Source organism: Pithys albifrons, chromosome 2 (assembly GCF_047495875.1).
Source record: "Pithys albifrons albifrons isolate INPA30051 chromosome 2, PitAlb_v1, whole genome shotgun sequence".
Classification (NCBI taxonomy): Eukaryota; Metazoa; Chordata; class Aves; order Passeriformes; family Thamnophilidae; genus Pithys; species Pithys albifrons.
In genome coordinates this window covers 54678225-54700576 of record NC_092459.1, presented here as the reverse complement: position 1 = coordinate 54700576, position 22352 = coordinate 54678225, and the positions used below count along the sequence as shown (strand labels likewise).

At 35.8% G+C, this 22352-nt stretch overlaps 1 protein-coding gene across 1 annotated transcript in view; it reads right to left on the bottom strand.

Moving 5' to 3' along the window:
- The window catches only part of LAMA2 (laminin subunit alpha 2), a 369190-nt gene that overhangs the window by 196902 nt on the left and 149936 nt on the right, over window positions 1–22352 (bottom strand). Inside the window, exons 10-12 of the mRNA XM_071549053.1 lie at window positions 22159–22319; window positions 19031–19171; window positions 17416–17589 (exon numbers count right to left, since the gene is read on the bottom strand). Coding sequence (XP_071405154.1) covers window positions 17416–17589; window positions 19031–19171; window positions 22159–22319 — 476 coding nt within the window. The remainder of the gene's footprint in view (window positions 1–17415; window positions 17590–19030; window positions 19172–22158; window positions 22320–22352) is intronic.

The following is a 22352-nucleotide window of genomic DNA, read 5'->3' as shown; positions in this document are numbered from 1 at the left end:
CCACACTAAGATACAGACATAAATTAGTACCATATTGTACACATGTAGATGAAAATAATATCCTGCCAAGTAGGAAAATGTCATCCTAAAATAGAAAGCCACATTTCCTCAGGATATTGATCCAGCTTAGCTGGATCCTATAAAAGACAGAAAAATGGATAATGTAACTTCAGACATGAGAAGTTATTAAGTGAATTGACTGTTGGCACAGTACGTAATCCTCGGTCCCTAAAGCACGAGAATTTCTCAGGTCAGACTGTTTATATAGCTCTAATCTAATGCAGCACACATTTGGGAAGAAGGAGAAACTCTGAAGTGATTAACTTGCTGTGGTGCCTGTGTCATGCGTTTCTGCACATTGTTTGCTTACTTGCCTCCCAAAGTCATAACACAAAGTGCTTGAACTCAACAATTCCCTTTGAATATATTTGCAAGGACTTTATTTCTAGTAAAAGTGCTGCAGCAGTAACTACTACCACGAAGGGTTTTGTTTTCAAGTTCATGGTGTTTTAATAAATAAGCGGCTTAATCAATGACTTAATGGAAATGTGAAACAAGATATGACTAGCAACACTTAAAAATTACATGAATGGTTAGACATCTATATGCTTTAGCCTGGATCCTGCTATACAAGAAAGCGCAACAGTCACTCTCCTCAGTGGAACTGTGTTCATTGACTGAAAGCTGGCCATTGGCAACTTGTGGTGTCTACAAGAATAGAGAAGACAGCACCAATGCAGAGTAGCTACTGAACTGGTATATCTCTAAGAACAAAAATCACAACTCCACTTTGAGAACACACTGGCATTCCTATGCCCTAGAGAAATATGTTTAAAGTTTAAGACAGGACATCTTCTCTGTCTCATAACTGATGTTGATAGTATGCAAAATATCATGAATTAGTGCATCTTTAAAGGACGACAGTGAGCTCTATCACAGCTGAAGAGCTGATAAGTAAAAAGGATAAGGGCATCAACATACATTCTCTTCTACAATTAACTGTCTCACAAAATTCACTTTCTTGATTATCCACAAGCAGGTTTTGTGAAATGAAGCATTAACATCATTTACGCAATAAAACTGAGACAACTTAAGCTGGGAAAGGCATTTTTGGACCACTATTTTTCTTGCATGGGCCCACTCAAAAGAAACCAGAATATGCCTTGAAAAGTAGTTACACTAATTCTTTTTTTCTGTATTTTCCTAAGATTCTGCTTGAGCTGATTTATTGCTTCCCCTTCTTCAACCTTATTTAGCTATTTTAGTACTGGCTCAGATCACTTTCCAGGGCTTGCTGTTTTTTATATACTCCAGTACAAAAACATAGGGTGTCACAAAATCACATAAATTAGAAGAGTAATAACAATATGTTTTTTCTTCACTTATTTTGATACTAATCTGAATGAAAGAGGTTTCAAAATTCTTAATGCATTAATACCAAGGACATACAGATTCTAATCACTGCTACATTAACTGTTTTAAATAATTAGCATATTTATAATATGAAGACAGAAATAACTCATGCCTGAAAATCGAACATTTAAAACCATTTCCCTACAATATAAGCACAAAATATGTTCCTCCTTTCTGATGTGTCAAATGTGATAGAACATAAACTGGTGGATGAGAAGCAAACATAACAGTTTGTATTTTGATGTCATGGCAAATATCTGCAGTTCTTCACAAAGTACAGGTAATTTGCCTCCAGGCCACTTATCTGAATTGCCAGTATAAATGCACACAGTTCCTTAAAGCAATAAAGAACAAATAATATTGTAACTGAGGCTAGGCAGAAAAAAATTTCCTATAAAAAACATTTTTCAGGGACAATTCAAAATTAAGTAACAATGGTAGAAGGCAGGACATGGAGATGTCCCAAACAAGACCTTCATTTATTGCTAGATCTTCATGTGATAAAGGTTTTAATGTGCAGTTAGGAGGAATAAAGGCCATTAAATACAAAGACACCTCCATCATCTCAGAGGTACCCAGGCTACAGGCTGCTTGAGGTTAGGAAAGTATGTGATGAAGTATCACTATATCCTTACTAGCTTCTTACACTCTTCCCTTGGCTCTTGTTGACTCATTGTGATCAAACAGGCTACCAGGCTGGATGGATCTTCCTCTAGTACAGCTTAGATATTGCTATATTCTCAAACTTTGTCTTTTCCTAGAAATATACAAATGGTTTATAATTCTATGTAAAGAACTGGAAGTATAAACATTTCTTTTCATGCGTTATAATTGTATAATAGTTACATACTCCGAAGGTAATGTTTTACCACATGTCTCTCGGTTTTCCCTTAGGAGCCAAATAAAACTACTTGGCAAGAGTAGTTCTAAAGCTGAATGTATGATCTTCCTCTCAGGATAAATTCTTCTTCTCAGATCTGGCAAGTGAATCTTGCTTGCAGTTTACTATTCCTTTACACATCGTGCTGCCATTTCTTTCAGTGTTGCTGGTCAGAGTTCTTTCTCAGAGCTACTGTAGAATACTCACAGAACAGAACATTTAATATAGATCCACAAAGGTCTGTAATAAGATAGCTGATATGTTAGTATACCCAATACAGATTGAGATCAATATGAGAATTTTAGCCTTAGTTACTCTGAGATACAAAAAATAGGCCATAAAAATGATACAAACTTCTCCAGAAAAATTACTCTTTATGTTCTTCCTTGTTGGCCAGATGAGAATTAGCTCACATGCAAGCATGGATCTAAACTCTTCCTAGTCACCATCCCCTTCTATATTCCACCTTTTCCTTTTGTTTTCCCTCCCTAAACAGAGGAACTCAATGGGATCATATGGTATTTTTAGACCAGTTGTTAACATAATTGTCTCTAAAGCTTGCAGCAATTTCAATTTCCCTGGGGAGAGTTGGCACAAAAACTTAACAAGGGATGAATAAATAAGTTCACATATTAATTAATAAAGAAAAACTACCAGAAGCCCTCACAGCACTTACAATGACAAAGCAGCCCTATGAACAATTGTAAGAACCTTGGAAAGTCTGAGATCAATGAACATACCATGTACCCATAGTTGGATCTACCTGCCTTATGGGGTGCTTTCATCTTTGCTTTTAATGGGCTGCTGAATGCTGTCCCAAGCAAATGTACTTATTAGGGCAGCTCAAGTCACTAAGTATTCACACTTTTGTTCACACAGTCAGGATAATAAAGCACACCAATTACAAAATGTTTGCTTAATTGCCACTGCCATATGCTGGTATTTTTATTTAAGCTTCTTTGTACAAAGAAGAAAATATTTATGGCCTTTTAGGCAGTAATTAGGCTATTGCCTTTGTACTTCCAGTATTCTACAAAAACCATATATAGATATTTCTACTGAAATGGTAGAACATTTTGCTGTGATGGTCAAATTTTCCTGAGGGTCCCGGAATTGCTCAAAGCACATGCACAGTTAACTAGGATGTGTACATAAATCTGTGATACTGCGTACTACTGACAGAGTTAATGAACAAAATTAAGTTTTAGTGGCCCTCATTACTTATTCATTTGGTATTCATTGTTTTAACACTGACCATAATGATACCCATTAGGTTTTTAAATGGATGTCATTTATCCTTCCATAAGAATTTCATCATAATTCAGCATAGGTGGCAACAGACTCATTATGATGGATCTTTTTATTAATTATGAGGATTTGTATCCACATTATCGAATATAGTATCAGCTATATTCAGGCATTAATTAACAACCACTTAGTTTAAAATGATAGTCACTACCTGCCTAGAGGAAAATAAATCCTGAATCATAAACTTAAACTCACCACATCCTTCAGGCAAAGTGAAGACATGTCAGTAAATAAACAGTGTTTTCAGTGCTTTATGAAATGCTACAGCAGTAGCATACATGCTGTAGTATTTATGAAAATTGGGCTTTCCCACACTAGAAAGCAGCACATTGCTAACAGGCAAGAAACTCTGGGGCATCATTTTCAAAGACACAGTTGGCTGTAGTCATTTTGCCCTTATTTCTGCTGCAGTTCTGAGCATCGCAGAACAATCTCTGGTACCTAAACAGAGAATGTGATAGGTGACTTTTCAGCTCTCTGAAGATTTTGCTATTTGAATATGAAACTAAATTTGTGTTTTAAAAATGTCAGAAGGACTTCAGTAGGTTAGATCAAAATCTCTTTAGACTAATGCTCGCTCTCCAAATATAAGAACATTTCATAGTGTAACTAAGTAAATAATCTGTCATCTTCAACTTAAAAAGCCCTGGATATATTCAAACTGGCCCAAATTTCTGCATTTGAAATGTACAGACTTTTGCTTTGTCACAGTGTATTGCTACAAGTTCTAAATATCATTTATGCATAAATGGATGTAAATTAAAATAGAAATCAAAAATAAAGCATGCAAAATACATACAGAAAAGCTACAGAAGTATTTAAGTAAGACTTTTCTGTGTTAGAAACACCAGGACTCTTTTGAAGAAAACAAAAATAACTTTCTTATAGATGTACTCTAAGTTTTTACTTCCACTGCTTGTCATAAAACAATTCACAGATGTTTAGAACAACCATTTTCTAACAGAATATGCAGCATTTAGCCATACAAAATATGAAAAGAGAGCTTGAAAGAACTATCATGCAAAAATCTTAAAAGGAAGTCAAAAGTGCTTACATTTTGGAACATATGTGATTAGAACAAAGTTTAAACTCTGTGCAACACATCCATAGATAACAGCCCAGGATTATCTTACTTCCCAAAATCAAATATATATAAAAACCTTCAGAGTACTGGAAGAAAAGTAGACAAAGAAGCTAAATAATGATTTACAGGAAAAGTAGCTCAGGCTAAGTTACTCAGATTTGCCTAAAATACTACTCTCACAGCAAGCCAAATAGATTGATAGCAGACTGAAAGCGCACTGGAGCCAGTAAAAATATTTATAAACACATATAACTTGAGTGAAAATCTGCTGCTTTCATTATTTTAAATAAAGAATGTAAACCTCACAACTTTTTTTCTCCCCCCCACAAAAATTTGCATGGAAAGTTTGGAAGATTTTTTCTTGTTTCATTTCACTTTTATCTGTAACTTTCAGAAAAACATTAGATTTGTAATTCTGTAAAGTGAATTAAGAAACACATTGTGTCATGCATTTTCAAACAGGTTTCACAGTTTGATGAGGCCACTCCTGAACAGTGAATATATTTCTATATAATTGGAAATCGAGGCAGTGTAAGGGCAGTCAGGAGACACTTTCAGATATGGAGAGGTCTTTTGCCTCTCCCAAATCTTTCAGCTATCATTCATTTTCCCTGACTATTGCAGGCAGAAGGACGTTTTGTTTCATGGAGCTCTAGGAAGGCTTGGTAGTAAGTCTGGTGATTTACTGATGATGTCATCACTTTATTATACTCATGGTGAAAATAAGGGATTTTGAGTTATCATAGAATCTTTAAGGTTTGAAAAGACCACTGTGGTCATTAATGAATGAATGTAGTGCTGGCAGGTTCACCACTAAACTATGTCTCTAATCACCACATCTACATGTTTTTGACCTCCAGGGATGGCCATTCCACTGCTTCCCTGGGCATTTTATTCCAACGCTTGACCACTCTTTCAGTGAAGAAATATTTCCTAATATCTATCTAAATCTCCCTTAGCACAACTCGATGCTGTTTCCTCTTGTCCTGCCACTTGTTACCTGGGAGAAAAGACCAATCCCCACCTGCTAACATTCTCCTTTAAGGTAGTTACAGAGAGCAGTAAGGTCCCCTCTGAGCCTCATTTTGCCCAGGCTAAAAAACTCGTTTGTTACCAAATGTTAGAAATTTCTACTACTGCTACCATCTTTTCAGGAACAAAGGAAGAAAATTGGAGTGACATATCCTCAAAGGCACACTCCAGTTGCTCAATGTCCTTTAATGGCCAAACATGCTCAGACCTTCCAGGATTTGAAACAAAGCATCTCTCTGTGATTTCTCTAGTAGAATATTTGAGAATAGGGAAAAGCCAAACAAGTATTTTAATGAAGAATTGTAAGTTAGCTAACATAAAAACTTGAGTTTTTTTCAAGAAAAGTTGCCTTCATCATTCATATATTTAAGTTTCAAAGGTTTTTTTATCTCATGTGGCTATTTTTATTCTCTTGCAGCCTTTGTGTTATACATTCATATATTCATATATTTGACATTAAACAGAAGACACAGGACAGTGGCAAAACTGGATTTTTGTGCATCTACCTAAACTGAACTAATACGTCATCTGTAAGAGGAGAAATTTACTGGGCTACACATCACATGAGTCTCTGCAACTAAACTGTAGAAAGGTCTTTCTCAAAATGACTTTTCATCATAGCAGACTAAACAGAATTAGCTCACACATTTAAGTAATAAGATACAGCTGATCAAACAATGTATCTATTTATTTGATTAGCATTAAAAGCATCTGTTGTTACAAATCTACTTTCTAAGTTAAAAATGCAGTTTCAGTCCACCAGTTTTATTAGTTTAAACTGCCGAGTTTATTAACCTTGGATATCTCTCCATAGCTAATGAAAACAGAATACTGATCTATTAATTTTATTTTTCACTTTTTTTACTTTTCCATCTGTTTTTTTTAACTTGGCGAACATTGAAAATTACTAGATATATGTACAGCTCTGTATTGTTGCATTTAATTTGAAATATGTAAGAAGAAAAAGTTCCTCTACAATGTGACATACTTTGATCATTTGAGCTTCAAATAACTTCAAAGTAAATGAAATACTGTGTGTTACAGTTTTTCTGGAGCATGGAAGATACAATATTGATGGAAAACTCTGCAATGCTATTCACTGTATTTATATCCATTAGTATGGCTGCAAACAAGCTATCCAGTTCATGGAAAAACAAACTTAGAATTCTGTATGTTTTGCCTTATTAACTGCATAGCAAAGTATGCACTGCAGTGAGGCACAGCTCACCAGGACACACGGTAGGAAACCTTCCAGTACGAGACATTTTATACAAGAGATGCATGGATACAGGTAGGATTGCTGCACTGACTGGCTAGTTGCACAGTTTAAAGACTTTAATTCAAGGGAGGATGCATTCCAGGCCTCACCTTCAGAGCAGGCTGTAGCTATCTTATGGATAACTGAGATGTGGTCTAGGCATATATAAAGCCCTTTCTCTTATGCAATTTCATTTAAAAAATTGAGTCATAACCAAAATCATCTTTCAGGACATTAAACTGAAGGTATGTATCTCTGGCACTGTTATTTTAACCAATAAAATACACTTGAAATCCTCAACATAACAAAAAAACCTAGAAGAAAACTGACATAGAAAGTTGTTAAAATAACTGCCCTCACTGTGAAAAGATTTCCCATCTCCAAAAGGAGTTAAACTAGGCAAGGAACTCGTCCAGAAGAGTCAAAGTATTTAATGCTATTTGACATTTACGATTTTAAAAATTTGTAATAAAATAACGAAAAATATTGATAATGGTACTGTCCTCTATCTTACTCATTTTTCTGAGATTACCTCTGGAAAATAAATTGATATGGTTAAGAGGGCCAAACATACATCATACTCTGCAGTTAGGAAAAAAGGAAAAACAAAACCTAATCTGTATCATAACACAGCGTGCCTGTGAAACTGAAAAGTTACATAGATACCAAATAGAAATTCATGCAGCCCTCTCAGGAGGCAGGGGTGGTACTGCAAATACTGTGAGAAATGTGCTAACGAAATATGGAATGTTAAAGCAGGCCCATTAAAAGCCACAAGAAAACCACAGAACAACCTCAGTAAAACCAAGTCTAAATATATTTATTTGGATAAAACAGTATCTGTGTCGACTCATGCATGCTATCTGCTCTCATTGCAGTGCTCCTGTCAGTCTGAAGTTGATAGGTAATGGCCCTATGATTCAGGGAAACTGCTGAAGTGTGTACTCAGGCTTCAGTTTGAGAGATGGGTTCATTTATCATCACAATAAGCTATTACCATTGATAGGTCACAACTCATTGAAGAGACAGTCAGTCTAATTGGCTCAATTCAGTTAGCTCTGGATGTGCCTCAAGGAGATGTGCAGTGCTTTGCAGGTAATATTCCATCATCCAATAAACTACTTGTTTAATAATTCATTGCAGTTCAGATTGGGGTTCTAGCACATGATTATTCTTTCAATATGCCATATATTGAGGTCTTAACCCTTTTGTATCTTGAGTCAGGGAAGACTAATTTATTCTGCAGTTAGTGTAATCCTTACTTCTAAAAACTTACTGAATATTTAAAATTTCTACTTTCTAAAGAAATTTATTGAAGTTAGCTAGAGTCTCTCTCTGGAAAACCTTCTGCCATCATTCTCTTCTATTAAAGATCAATTTACAGTATGTAATGAATTCAATGAAGCAGTATGAGTTCATACAGGGCATTCAGGTTAAGAGCAATCAGGGTAGATCAGACAGATCGAATACTGTACATGAGACACAGGATCTACAGGATTTAAAGGATGCTTCATACTCTGTTCAGATACTAGATGAAAGCATGAGTCTCGATATTGGCATGTTTAGAATTATGACTCTATGAAATGACAAAAGTAAACTAGTAATTCAAGCTTCTGATCACTACTGTGCTATTTCTTGTTAGCTCTGGTTACCACTGCATGGTTCAATTCTTTGGAAGTATATCACAGCCATAATGAAAACTTACTTCCTTTGCAAGTGTTGCATTGTCAAAGGCTTTAAGGTTCTAATTTCCATTTTTTTCCATTTTGTTGTCATGGATTGACCCTGGCCAGCAGCCAAAAACTCACCTACCTCTCACTAGTCTCTCACTGCCCTCCCTACTCCTCTCTCCCATGGGATGGGGAGAAAATAGAAGGAAGGTGAAAAGATGTATGGATCAGTGAGAAGGGTTGAAGAAAAGCCCTTGACACTGTGCAAGCTCTGTTCAGCAAGAGCCAAAAGACAGGTGTGTTACCAACATTGTTTTAGCCACAAGCGTAAAGAGCAGCACCATATGTGCCACAATGAAGAAAACCAGACCCATTACAGAAGTTAAAACATTACGTTCACATCGGACTATCTGTTGGTCTGCCTTTCTCTGTCATTGTCTTGTTAAAATGAAATATAAAAAAGTTATATTTTTGATACTTTTTGGATAGCTGGAAATTTAATAAGTATTGGTATATCACAAATTTCAGTTTGTAAGGCATTCACAGCACAATGGTCCTACTACTCACCAATCAATTATGAAAACATCAAGAATTTACAGAATTTACAAAATCACTTATTTAATTTGTATTAGAATTTGTTGTGGAAATGATTAGTGCTCTTCATAAACAAACATAAAAAATTTTAAAAGCATCACTTTCTGTACACTTTGAATGTCACTTTGGGTTTTCTTTCAATAATGATGTCTTAGTTGAATTTTTCCCATTTTCAACCATTTGAACCACTTATTACATCTTCTGTACTTCAGTTAGTAATGGAGATTTGTGTATTAAAAATCAGTGACTCCTTCCAATAGGTTGTTTTTACAAACATACAATCTTTTTGTTAATGACAATAGATGTAAAATGCTGTCAAAGTTAGCTGGATTAGGTCTCACAGACCTATGAACTCATAAAAAGTTCACATGACACCCACACAATTAAATACGAGTCACATAAATTCACACACATATACCCCCTAATTGCATCTGTACACAGGTGATTGACATTTGGATTTGGGCACCTGTGCTACACTTGTTTGGTTTTAAAACTTCTTAATGACACAAGGTGGTTAGTTAATCAAGTTTAAGCATCAAAACTTAAGTTTCTGAAGACAGACACTTAGAAAAACAAGGCTGATTCCTATATGTAAAATTAAAATAATGCAATTTATCCATCTTGTAGGGAAGCTGCATATCAAGACAATTTTGAGATTGTCAGATGCTACTAGGCATGTCAAATTCCAAAGGAAAAAATATATAGCTTAGATTGAAAGTGCAACAAATGATTTGTGTGAAAGGCTCTTTCCCTTGTGCACCATCAGAAATTCTCAGTACTTCTGGCCTTATGCATACTGATTTGAACACCACAAAATTGCAAAACTAAAGCTCAGTATCCTCATGCAGTGTTATTAATGAGTTACAAGCTCAACAATTACAATTACATTCTATATGAAGACTTTGTAAATCATTTAAATTTGAACTAAATTAGGGGACTGGGCTGGTAAATCAAACAGAAATAGCAACTCAGTTATTCATAAAGGGAAATCCGTAAACTAAACCTGACACTATGTCTTTGTGGCTCTCAATATTTGGAGGATGACCTTTCAGTAGCTTTAATGTATACCCTTTTGGTGATGAGCATAAATTCCTTCGCCACAGTCCTGTGTAATCCAATATGAACTAGATATTTGGACTATAAATTCTCTCTGATTGGGCAAGTTGAGTAAAACTTGATTAAACAATTTATTTCACAGGTAACCTGTGATCAACAAGGAACTCTAAATATAGTTTTCCGAACACTTATTTGCTGATGAAGTATTTAGCTAGGAGAGGCATATATATAAAAGGAATGAAACATAAGTGGAGCAAAACACCCATGTATGTTCTCTTTCATAAACTTCAGTTTTCCTTTGCAGACATAAGTAAAACCACTACTCAATTTATCTACTATCTCTAGCTTGGGAATCATCATCACCATGCTTCTTTGTGTGTTTACTAGCCCTCAGTATAAATCACCAGATACATAAATTCTTTCCAAGACAAAACCTTTTTTATTTTTCTTCTGCTTTTTTGAGATAATTCAGTATTTTAGTATTTGGAATCAAAGGTATGAAGAGTAAGACATTGCAATCTGGCAAGCATATTCCCCAGTTTACTTCATTCTTCATTATTTCCTATCACCCCTTAGTGTTTGTTCTCTGTAGCATTCATTTCCCTTCTTTTGTGAAAGTACTTTATTTTTTGCTTGTTTCTCTATTTTTCAACTGTCTGTATTGATTTAAACCCTTGCCTTCAAGGCAGACTTGGGTAAGCAGGCTACACAAAGGACACTTGAGATTTATGAAATAATTTCACCAACAATGAATATCCTCTTTTCTCTACAGTAGTGTGAGATGATTTAAGCACTAAGAAATTAAATGTAACATGGGATACATGAAATACTGAAGTCAGTGGACTCAGCTAGCCAGAGTCTGAGCCCTGTTTCAACTCATTTCCAAGGTGCAAAGAGGCCATAACATAAGGGCATCCTTACTTTCCTTGTAATCACAATAATAGCAGTACTGGAGTGTCCCAACAAGCTATCCAGACACCATTATAAGCATTAACAAGAAACAAAGTATGCAAAATGTACTTACATGTTGGTGGTTCTTCACAGTCACAGGTGCCTGATCCCCAAGTAGGACAATACTAATATTGTTTTATATTGTACTGGGCATCAAGCAAAATTTGGTGAGCCACAGCTCTGAAAGAATGCAGAGATCTACCCCTATCCATTTCATGGTGCCAAGCTGAGAGAATATTTCAGGAAAAATAAAGAATCTAAACCAAACTACATCATACTAATTCAGTAAACTTACAGGAAGCATCAGTCAGATGTGATTCAAATTTTTTAAATGTTTTCCTCTTCCCTTCTGTTGATAGTTTTGATCCAGGCCTTCCCTAGTAACCAGGTGTAACTAGGGAAAAGCTCATTCCTAAGTATTCCCCACCTGTTTTTTTCCCCCTCCCATGTGACAAGAGAAGATATCAGAGAGGGAGATAGAAAGTGGCTAGGCTTCTTGTTCCAGCAAGGGTAGGAAGCAGGGAGTTTTGCTGCTTACAGTCCCTTGTTGGAGCCACACAGATCAGAGAAAGAACATGAGAGAGAGTGTGTGGAAAAGAGCTGGCCTTCTTCTGAAAGTCGTTGGTAAGATTGTATTGTACTGGTTTGCTTGGGGGGTGGGTGGGGGTGTCTAGTAGTACCTATTTGTTCTATTTTGTCCCTTTGTTGTCCCTGTTCTCCCCTTCCCCTTTCCTTCTCCCCACAAGCTTTCCTATGTTAGGTGCACATTGTGTATATATAATTGTGTTTAGAAAATACATATATACTCTGATTTAATTCAGTTTCTTTCAAGTTTTTTTTTCCCTTTTCTTTCCCCTGCTTTGAGGAGTGGAGAGAGAAAGAAAAGCCGCTCAGGAGCTGAGAAGCCAAAACAAAACCAGGACATCTATGCCTGTTTTGTTTATCTCGTTCTTTCTGTATCTGACTGCCTATTATCTCAATTTTTAGAAGCTATAGTGAAGTAAGTGCTAATAAAATAAATAGCACATTTGGTATAAATTGAAGACATCTTCATACTATTGACTGAGTCTGTTTTCCATGGTGACTTAATTTCAGTCAGGGCAATTTAGATTGTGATTTAAAGTAAAATAGCATGATTTAGATTATAAACCTTCTTTTTCTTAGAAGAATGCATTCAAATATGAAAAAGATACCAAAGTAGTTGTTTTAAAAAAATGTATTTTTCTTTAGATTTAAGTGAATAATTTTAGTTTTCTGCCATGTGTTGGCTGTTGAAATTATTTTAAAAAATATGACAATCTGCAACAACTGTGAATAATTCAGGGCTGTTACAATGAATGGAGATTTCTTGCATACTGCGTGCTGCTGATGCCCATTACTACTTCTTTTATAGATATGGATAACATGCATATAACTTAACTATTTCACCCTACTCAAACGTACAGTTATTAAGAGTCACTACGTGCCCCTACAAAACTCGTTTTGTTATGTTATGCCTTATACTGAAGGATCACATTCCCTACTCCATTCCCAATTTGCTCTACAAGCTTGGAGATATGCTGTGTTAAACATTCAAATCTGGAGCTGAAACAGAAAACTGTGGAGAGGGTATAAGAAAGTCAAATTAACCATGAAGTACTGGATTTACCATCACTGAAGGAAAGTCCCTCACACATGCAACCATACTTCAAGTGCTGCCATTATGTTACTAAAAGGTAGCCTGCTTAGGCTTGGACAACCCATATGCATTAGGGAACAAAATCTTCTACTGAAGGCCTAAACTAACCAGCTGAAGAAAAGAATTTTATTACCATGGCACACAAAGGGAGATCACATCAGCCCACCTAAGCTTCCCTACTTCACTTCCCTGAAAATAAAAGCAATATAGACACGTGCTTTAAAGAGTCAATCTGTTGGCTGAATTTAAGACACAGCTGAGTGTTGGAATTATATAGGCTAGGTCACTCACTACTTTTCATTAGGCTAGATAATTTAAAAGAAAAAGATGGTAAAAAAAATGTAGCTTCCAATTACAACTTAATTTGCATCTCCTCCATTTATACCAAAAGGTGTTAATGTTAGATTGTTTTCCTTTCTGAGGCAAGCACTAAAATAAAGGAGTTGTGGGTCCGTCTAACTTCATCATGTCCTCTGAACCAGAAAATCTTGCGATCTGAAACCACGACAATACCAGATGAAGCTTTCTGGGCATAGATGCATTCATAGTTTATGACAATTGATCCCAGCATTTCAGTTCCAGCTTATTATGGTATTATTTACGCCTCTTAATGTTTTGGGACTCAACTTCATCCCTCCCCGCTGGGAGCTGTAGACTGCAATTTCCTTTGCATTATTCTGCCTTTTGTATCAGAATTGCCTAACAAATGAAAACAAATGGAAGGAAATAAACACAAAAGCCATGAGGACCTAGTTTATGATTATTTTATAATTCAATATTTAATCCTATAAGGTAGTCTGGGCAGTCTGCAGTGGATAATATGTCACTAAACAAACTGCTCCCTCTATCCCAATCTTTAGTTTCCACTGCAATGTACTTTTAAAGGGCTGACAGATTTTTTAAGTTTGTGTGTATGACCACAGGCTTATTACTGCATCTTCACTTCTGGACTCAAAGAAGGAGTGACATCTGTAAGTCAGCAAATAGGTTACACAGCTAATTATAAAAAAACAGGCTAAATAAATGAAGTGACAGGGACATAAATCGCCTTTTCCAATTCTGTATGTACCCACTCTACACAAAACTTTCAGCTATTGTCTTGGTTTTAACTAGAGGTCAGAGAAGGAACAGTATCTATCATATGTATGCTTTAAGTCAATGGAGTTGACAAACATGATGTTTTAGAACTTTTCCAAGAGATAAGAAACATCTTTTGCTTTAATCTTTTAGCATTCTCTGACTGCATGAAGGACCATATTACATTAACCTTACTTTTACCAAACGGGATCGTGCCGTTAAAATAATTTAAATGATTCCTGTAAAACAAGGTTTGATGCAAGAAAGTTCTCAATCCAAGTCTGTCAATATGCAAATAGTGGTTTTGAGAAGAAGTGTTTTATGGCTTCTATCATATTGTTCACAGTGTGAGTAATGGCAGCATTAGTATCTGCTCAAAACCCAGATGAAGGAGTTAGAGGGGGGATGTATTACCTGCTGCGTGTTTAGACCTAACAATCTCCAGAGACCTGAATTCTAAGGTGAACTCCACCTAAGGACTGAATTAACCTGTGACTACTGACCAAAGACAGAGCTCTAACCACCTCAAAAAGGCAGAGTAAATCTCCACCTTCACCTTAAAGCTGGCCCTTAGCAGAGAAAGGAACATAAAATTTGCAGCTGCAGAAAAAAAAATTAAGTGTGTAACCAAAGGTGGATGTTTGCTCATGGAATTTCTAATGGCCTCAGACGCCTCTCACGTCTGTGTCATGGTGGGGGAAGGGTGGGAAGAGGTGTCATGTTTAGATACGTTGCATATCATGTTTACTTTTGCCTAATTGTAAGGGGCTTCTATGCATTGTACAATTTATCAAATTGCTTTTTGATGAGGCATCAAAAGGCAGAGTATATACGTAATGTTAGACTTCCAAAATACCACACACACCTAACCCTTCCATACTGACTTCAAAGAAACAAGTATTTCACATAATCCTGCTGACTTGAGTATCTAATTTTAATTAATTTTATATTTTCTTTTCAGTGCTCTGATCAAACATTATCATACTGTAAGTCATAACACCTTCAGACAAATTTATAAAATATTTGCGCATGGACACATGTTTAAAATACACTTACAGATCTGTTGTCAAAACAATTTAAGAAACTGCTAACAAAAACCAAATGGGGTTTTCAAATACCTGGAATGTAATAACAGTTGATAGAAAAATGTGGGTTTTCACATATTAGAAGCTCTAACAGGCCACAAGTCCTTATGATTGCTGGAATCTTTAGTTCAGTAGGCTATGATAAGGTAGGCAGGCAAGAAGATAAACTGTTTTATGACACCTACTAAAACCTTAATACTAGTAATTTTAAATCTGTTCTCTCAAATTAACCACTGCATATTTTATTTCTAGAAATTAAATTCCTCCAGATTACTCCCAAACATATTCTGCATCAAAAACAATATTCAGTTGTTCAGTTCATATGCATATTATATGGCTTTTTAAAAAATTATCTGAATTTATACAACAAAGTTTAAGTTCTGGTAGCAGTACATATATTTAGAAGACTAAAAGGGTATGATGATGTTAAAGTAATTTGCCCATGTTCTTATCCTAGTCTGACATAAACAAGAATCCTGTTCCATCTGCAGCATCTCATTATTTATAATGTTTCCTTCAAGACACAAAGACCAGTATCACATAGCCTAGTGCCACCCACATTTAGATATAAAAGCTGAAGGCTGCACACTCAGGGGCATCTTACTTATTACATTTTTTTCATCCAAAAGAAACATTTGGAGATGGATGTAAAACAAGCAGTTAGCACACATACAGCACTCAACAATGTCACTCAACAACATCCAGAACATGCCACCTTTACATTAAAAGAGTTATTTTATGTAAGGTTCTTGAGCTATATTTGAAAACTAGGAAATCCAGGATGGTTACTACCTCTTGTCACTCAATTTTATTTTGGGGAATAGTATTTAAGAGCAAAAATTTCAAAAGAAAGGCAATTTTCTGTGACACGAGCTTTATAAATTACAACAAAAGTGTGTATCTTGATATAAGATTTCCTAAATTGTTTTCTACATCTCTGAAGATGAAAATTCTTAAAGAAGTTTGCACGCTTTGAGATACCAATTATTCTGTAACTAGCATTCATTCTCAAGAAAGAATGTTTTTATGTAGATTCAGCTATTCAGTTTTATTCAGTTTCAGCTATTTAGAGGAATGTTTTATTGAGTTTACAAAATAAGGACTCTCAATATTCTATTTCCATATCCCTTTCCACAGCATAAATCATTTGTCCTAAGCATGTCATTATGACTATAGTTTGCATGATGCAACATGACAGTTAAGATGTACTGTGGTAATTTGAGTGCTTTCAGTGTTATTGTAGTATCAAAAATTTATATGGTTCGGTTATTAAGGCAAATTGCTTCATTCATACAGTGATATCTGACAGTAACCACAAAGGACCTCCAAATTACACTGAAAAAATATCTTTCACATTCAAATAATTTGTGCATATTCCTACCATTATTTCACTCACTGAATAGAAGCAAGATGAAATTCTGTCTGGAAAAGTATTAGTTCATATTTCAGGGTAAGTTCACCAGACATGGAAGATTAGAGAAGAAACTCCCCCTTGCCCAACTAAGTAAGCCTGCCTATCTTTAATAATTTATGGCCATGAACATGGTGCCCAATTCTTTGGAATGATGTTATTTAGTTTCAACATGCTTACTTACCTTCTGTCATGTTGATTTTCAGCCAATAGGAAGAAATGAATAAATAAGATGTTGCCTAGCCTGAAGTGACTACAGAGGAAAATGTGCTCAAACACATTAGTGCTAGCACTTCTGCTAAATTTTAGCATAATCTGGGTTACAGTAAATGGAAATCTGTTATACTTTCTTAACTTTCAAGACACATTGAGTCCTTTACTCTCTGAAAAAAAGGAGATTTTCACGAAAGTGTTGTGGATTTGGTATTAACCTACAGGGCATGAATAAATGTGTACATGCACACTTAGATACACGCAGACTTAAATATATGCATTAGAACTGTCACAAACCTCACAAGAGCATTTTCTGAGTTCTAGGGCAGAGAGCTCCCCCCACACAAGTTTCTTGCCAAACATTAAAGTTTTGTAACACCCCCACAACATCTGATACACAACGTACATCTCTGAAAAGCAGACAAGTTAACTGATTTTCAAAGCTGAGTACAAGGTGAGAAGAGAACAGGACAAGCTGAATCACCAGCTAATTCATTCAAAAACAATTCTGTGAACTGTCTAGACTTCTCTAAGACCCGACAGCAGAAAACCAATATTCCACGTGCCTGGATCCTTTCTGCTTACAATTTTGCTGTCAGATACCTATCAAACTTAACCTTCCCTCAGCTCCACCCTCCTTCAAAGCCTTACCTCTTTTTCTCAATAAATCAAATTAACATTTAGGCAAATAACTTCTGCACTTACTTTGTTGCCCAAATAAGAACTGGGTGCACTCCAATAGTAAGTCTGTGGCAGTACTTTTCTCGCAGCCACATTGCTGATGCTAAACTGCTGATGCCCATCAAATCTCTTTTGCTTGGGGGTAACTCTGATGAGACCTGGTAAGTCAGTCAGATACCAACCATTCATGTCTTCTATCTATAATGATAAGAAAAGAAGTAAAAATAAAACCACATTACAGTAAGAATAAGTACATCAGTAATCTCAATGGTCATAGCCTCTCACTCCTTTTTTAAAAAACTGATTAGGTTTAATAGAAGTTTAGGAACCAAGAAAAACAGAAAGTAATAACAAAAAATATTTCTCTAATTGTATGTGACTGGGAGTTACAACTTCTGAATAGTTTGAAATCATTGCTAATATTTGCTTTTTCTGCTTCATATGGTCCATAGGGAGGAGGAAATTCTATCATACACACATATGTGCAAGAATAAATTCAAATACTACACAAGTTTTCAATAACTAATATGAATCAGGGAGTATACAGAAGATGATCTGACAAACAAATACACACTTTCTGAGTGTTGTAGGCAGTGTAATTTATCATAATTTGTAATGCTAAAGCCTTACAACTTAAAAGTTCAAATATATTTCTTTTCAGAAAGCTAAAGCAAAGATGGAAACTGAATTTCTTGAAATTTCTGAAATCCCATAACTAGAAATGAGTCATCAGCAAAGAGCACACTATTCATTCAAGGGTGGCTTCTGGAGCCTGGATACAAGCAGAACAATAACTCAGCTCAGTCATGGGATGGAAAATTTTCCAGTTGCTGGCATGTAAATGAGAACACTAGGAATATATGATGCTATTTTCAGCCTTCCAGCATAACAATATGGTCAAAACCAAGAGCTTGTAAACCTGGAACATATTTCCCAAACTCGATCTATAGGCATGAATATGTAGCACACATCCATTAAAGTGGAATTAGTGTCTGAGCTTTGAGAACTAATTTACAGTTTAGAGTGTATTTGCTGGCTAAAGACCTTTTTGCAGGCTAAAGACATATTTCAATAGCACAAATAAGGACCTCCCTCTCACATCCTTTCCTAGGAAAGCAGTATGAAAAAGAAATACACTCAAAATGCTCCCCTGTAAGGCATTCCTTTCTTCTTACTTAAACTCTGTGTTGCACAATTAACATTTTGAAATTCTTAATTATTTCAGGTCTAGAAATTTAATAATTACCTGGAAAAGAGATTGTCCTATGGATATGCTGCATTTAACTCAGGACTAATTATGTATCCAGGGTTGTGTTATGCACGGGGCTTCATTTTCTACTGTTTTAGCTTTTTTTTGAGCTTTTCACTGTTCTAACTGCATTATTTCAGAACTTTCTCACAAAGAAGAGAAACAAAGCTTATAAGAATTTTCTTTTGAGTTAAATGAAAAACTATCATAAATCATAGAATAGAATCATAAAGTATCACCAGTTGGAAGGGACCCATAAGGATCATCAAGTCACAGGGAAGAACATGCCGTGTTTTTCCTAAGAAGATGCACCCTGCTGACAATGGTCAGTGACAACACACAAAAACACAAAACCAATGACATGTACTCGTATGGTATGATTTTTCTTACACTTCCATAGGTAAGGTGAGAATGTGTGCAGATGTTTGTTTTTCCAGAGCAGAAACATTCCTCACAGCCTTCCGGATTATTCTGTTGGAGGTTGAAGAAACCTGGTTTGCATTGATCACAGTTCTCTCCTTCAACATGTTCCTGAAAATACACATTAAAATATTACTTCAGTTGTCATAGATTAGAGCTCAAGATCACTGGCTTTTTTACTCTTCAGGAGAGTATAGATTGCGGGAATCTAAACACCCTTACAGTAAAAACTTTCTTTTTTGTGACTGTTAGTAGCAAATTCTTTACACAAAGGTACTGTGGCTGCATGTAAATAACAGGATACGGAATTTGGACAGTAAAAGAGTTTAATTTTTTTTCTATATGAATTGCTATACTTATTTAGGGCAATAATCTTCATTATTTATTTATTTATTGGCACACTTGAGAGTTTCAGAGGGGAAGGAAATATGGGACACAATGCTACAATCTCAACAACAGTACTTTGTAGGCAGGGCTGATAAAATCTGTGCACATCCAACTGATGGAACATGCAGGAACATAGCATTAATCATACTAATCACTCAGTGTATCCGGTTTTCAAGGGTCTATCATTAGCTGAATTCAGGCTAAATCCTAGTCCTGAAAGAGTTGCACTTCTTTCCATAACTACATGTGTTTGCCAACCATGCAGTCAGGTCTGCAAACTCTTCTGCTGCAGAAAGATCAGCACTAAATTTATATGAAGAATTCTAAACTTAGCATTTGGTAATTTTTCATAGAAAGCTTTAGTTGTACATTAAGTTCTGCTACCTTACACTAGAAATCAATTTGTCTATTACCAAAAATAAAGCTAGGTTTTCTACAAGGCTTGTGCATTGCAGGAGGCTTGCAATATGGTGCTGGCTTAGTTATTCAGTATTTTTCCCAATATAGTTCAAAAAATTCTTTCCCTTTCAGAGGTATTATCCACAGTCTCCCTAATCCTGGAGACAATGCTCTGTGGTATGCACACAGGACCAAACTGTTGGCTCCATGTCAGCAGAGAATGAACACATTATAAAAAGCCTGCCTATGCTGTCTAGTCTAGAATCACTCAAAATACACAGATCTGAAGTAAATTTGCTAAAAGCCAGTTGACAGGTTCCTGGATAAGATCTAGCAAAGATGGAAAAAGCAAGGCAAAGCAGGTGGAAGTATGGGGAGAAAGAACGCACGAATTAAGAGAATGTAGGGACAGTGAGCAGGAAGAGGACACGACAGGCAAAAAGGGAGCTACAATGAAAATGTAATAAGGTTTTCACCACTAATTATACAGTAACAATATGTGTAGCAAAAGTATCTTTGCCTTTACTGCTGTGCTCTATCTGTGCTCCCCTTCAATAACATCATACGGATTCTGCTAAACAAATCACAAGTATCTTTAATAAGACTTAGGGCTACCAGTCAATTACATTTAAATTTAACACTTCATTAATGTCAAGACTGATATTTTTATATTTTCACCAGCAATCTCAGGAGTAATCAATGCATATTACTGCCACGGGCATGCTGAAATCAATGCTTCATGAGAAAAATAATGTGGGTAACATGTGGGCACATAGATACTCTCAGTCACGATTCTACAAACTAGAGTTATGAACACTGGTCCTAAAAGTTTCATACCATGGGGAAACTTGGTGCGTGCAGAGTGGTAAGGGGAAAATTAAGGAACAAAAAAGGTACTCGAAAAGCAAAAGTAAGTCCTTAAATGCAAAGTTTTCCACTTTCCAGTAACAAACATGTAATCTGTGAGTAAAACCTGTAGAATTTTGTTGAGTAGGCATCAAATTCAGTGAATAATAGATAAAGAAAACTCAGAGTTGGGAAGATCTAACCTATCTTTCAACAAATGAAATACTGTTTCTCTGCAGCCCCATGTATTTCTGAATACTGTTCAGTCCAGTGTTAAATTACACAAAGATGAGACTTCAGCCATATACCTTGAGAAAGTTACAACGATTAGTGAAAAAAGGCATTTATACTCGCCCCTCCCCTTTCTGTACTTTAGTTTACTCTAGTTAATATGGTAAAGATAACAATCTAACACCCACTTTGTTGCATTTTGCTCCTTACAGATAGAACTGCTTTTCAGCAATTTCCTTTACAAGAAAACTATCTTTAGCAAATTTACAGGTAATTGAAAGGGAACCGTTTTGATTAAGACCTGCTATTAACCAGACATCTCACTTTATTCTTCATATGGAGCATAACTAATCTGATGATTTCAGTGTCCCTTTGACCATAATCTGCTTAGATTTGGATTTGAAGACTGCTAGTGAAAATAAATGTGCATGTAGCTGTACATCAGCTATATATGCAAAAGGTATCATTTTTCTCCCACAAGCAGTTAAAAAGGGATTAGAGGAACATAAGGAAGACAAAAGATGAACAATGAGGGAAAAGAGTATATAATGAGAACTCTCTGGGATAGGAACAATTATCTCCATTCCTTATTCAATCATTTTGGTCTAATTGTACTAACTGGTCAGTTTGGTTTTACAGAAATAATGTCATAGGAACCATTAAACAGTAGTTATCTTGTATTTAGCATAATACATCTTCATCAAAGTTCCGTTTCAAGTCAGAATATAGCAAGAGCACTCCTGTTCGGATCTTCTAGGCTTCATGGCTAAGTAAGTAGAAATGTGACATGGGTAGATTTGATATATGACAGAGAGCATGTGACATACATAAAGTGAGGATAAGGTTAATTCTCTAAGTAGATTTCATTGCTATTCAGCTGTCAAACCAGAACTGCGTGTGTGTCCATGGCATAAGCTTATATATTGAAGCATTTTTTGTACATTTCTATATTTAAGGATGTAAGTACTTTTACAATCTCATTTGTGGCTAATTCTGGTAATTAAATTCTGGAAAGAAATTCCCACAAGTACAACACAGAAAAATTGATCCATAGTACAGCTGTCCTTTGGGCATATTTGTGATGAAGATCAAATGTTTATGAGAAGTGACTAACACAGGTATTAACACAGCTAGGTAGAACACTGCAGTACTGTTGTATGACAGAAGACCATTAAGAACAATCTTTCGATTTCATTAGTATCTTTCTATGACTCAGAAGAACATGACATCCATACCTTGCAGATGCAGGGACCTATGCAAGGGTCATCATTTTCACTACCCTTGAGGGAGCAGTTGCAGGGCAGGCACTCAGGATAACCTTTATAACCCAAGGCACACTGATTGCAGCTTTCCCCTGCATAGCCAGTCTTGCAGTGACAGAAACCAGGCAACATATCTATGGGAAGAGGGAGAAAACATGAGATAGAGT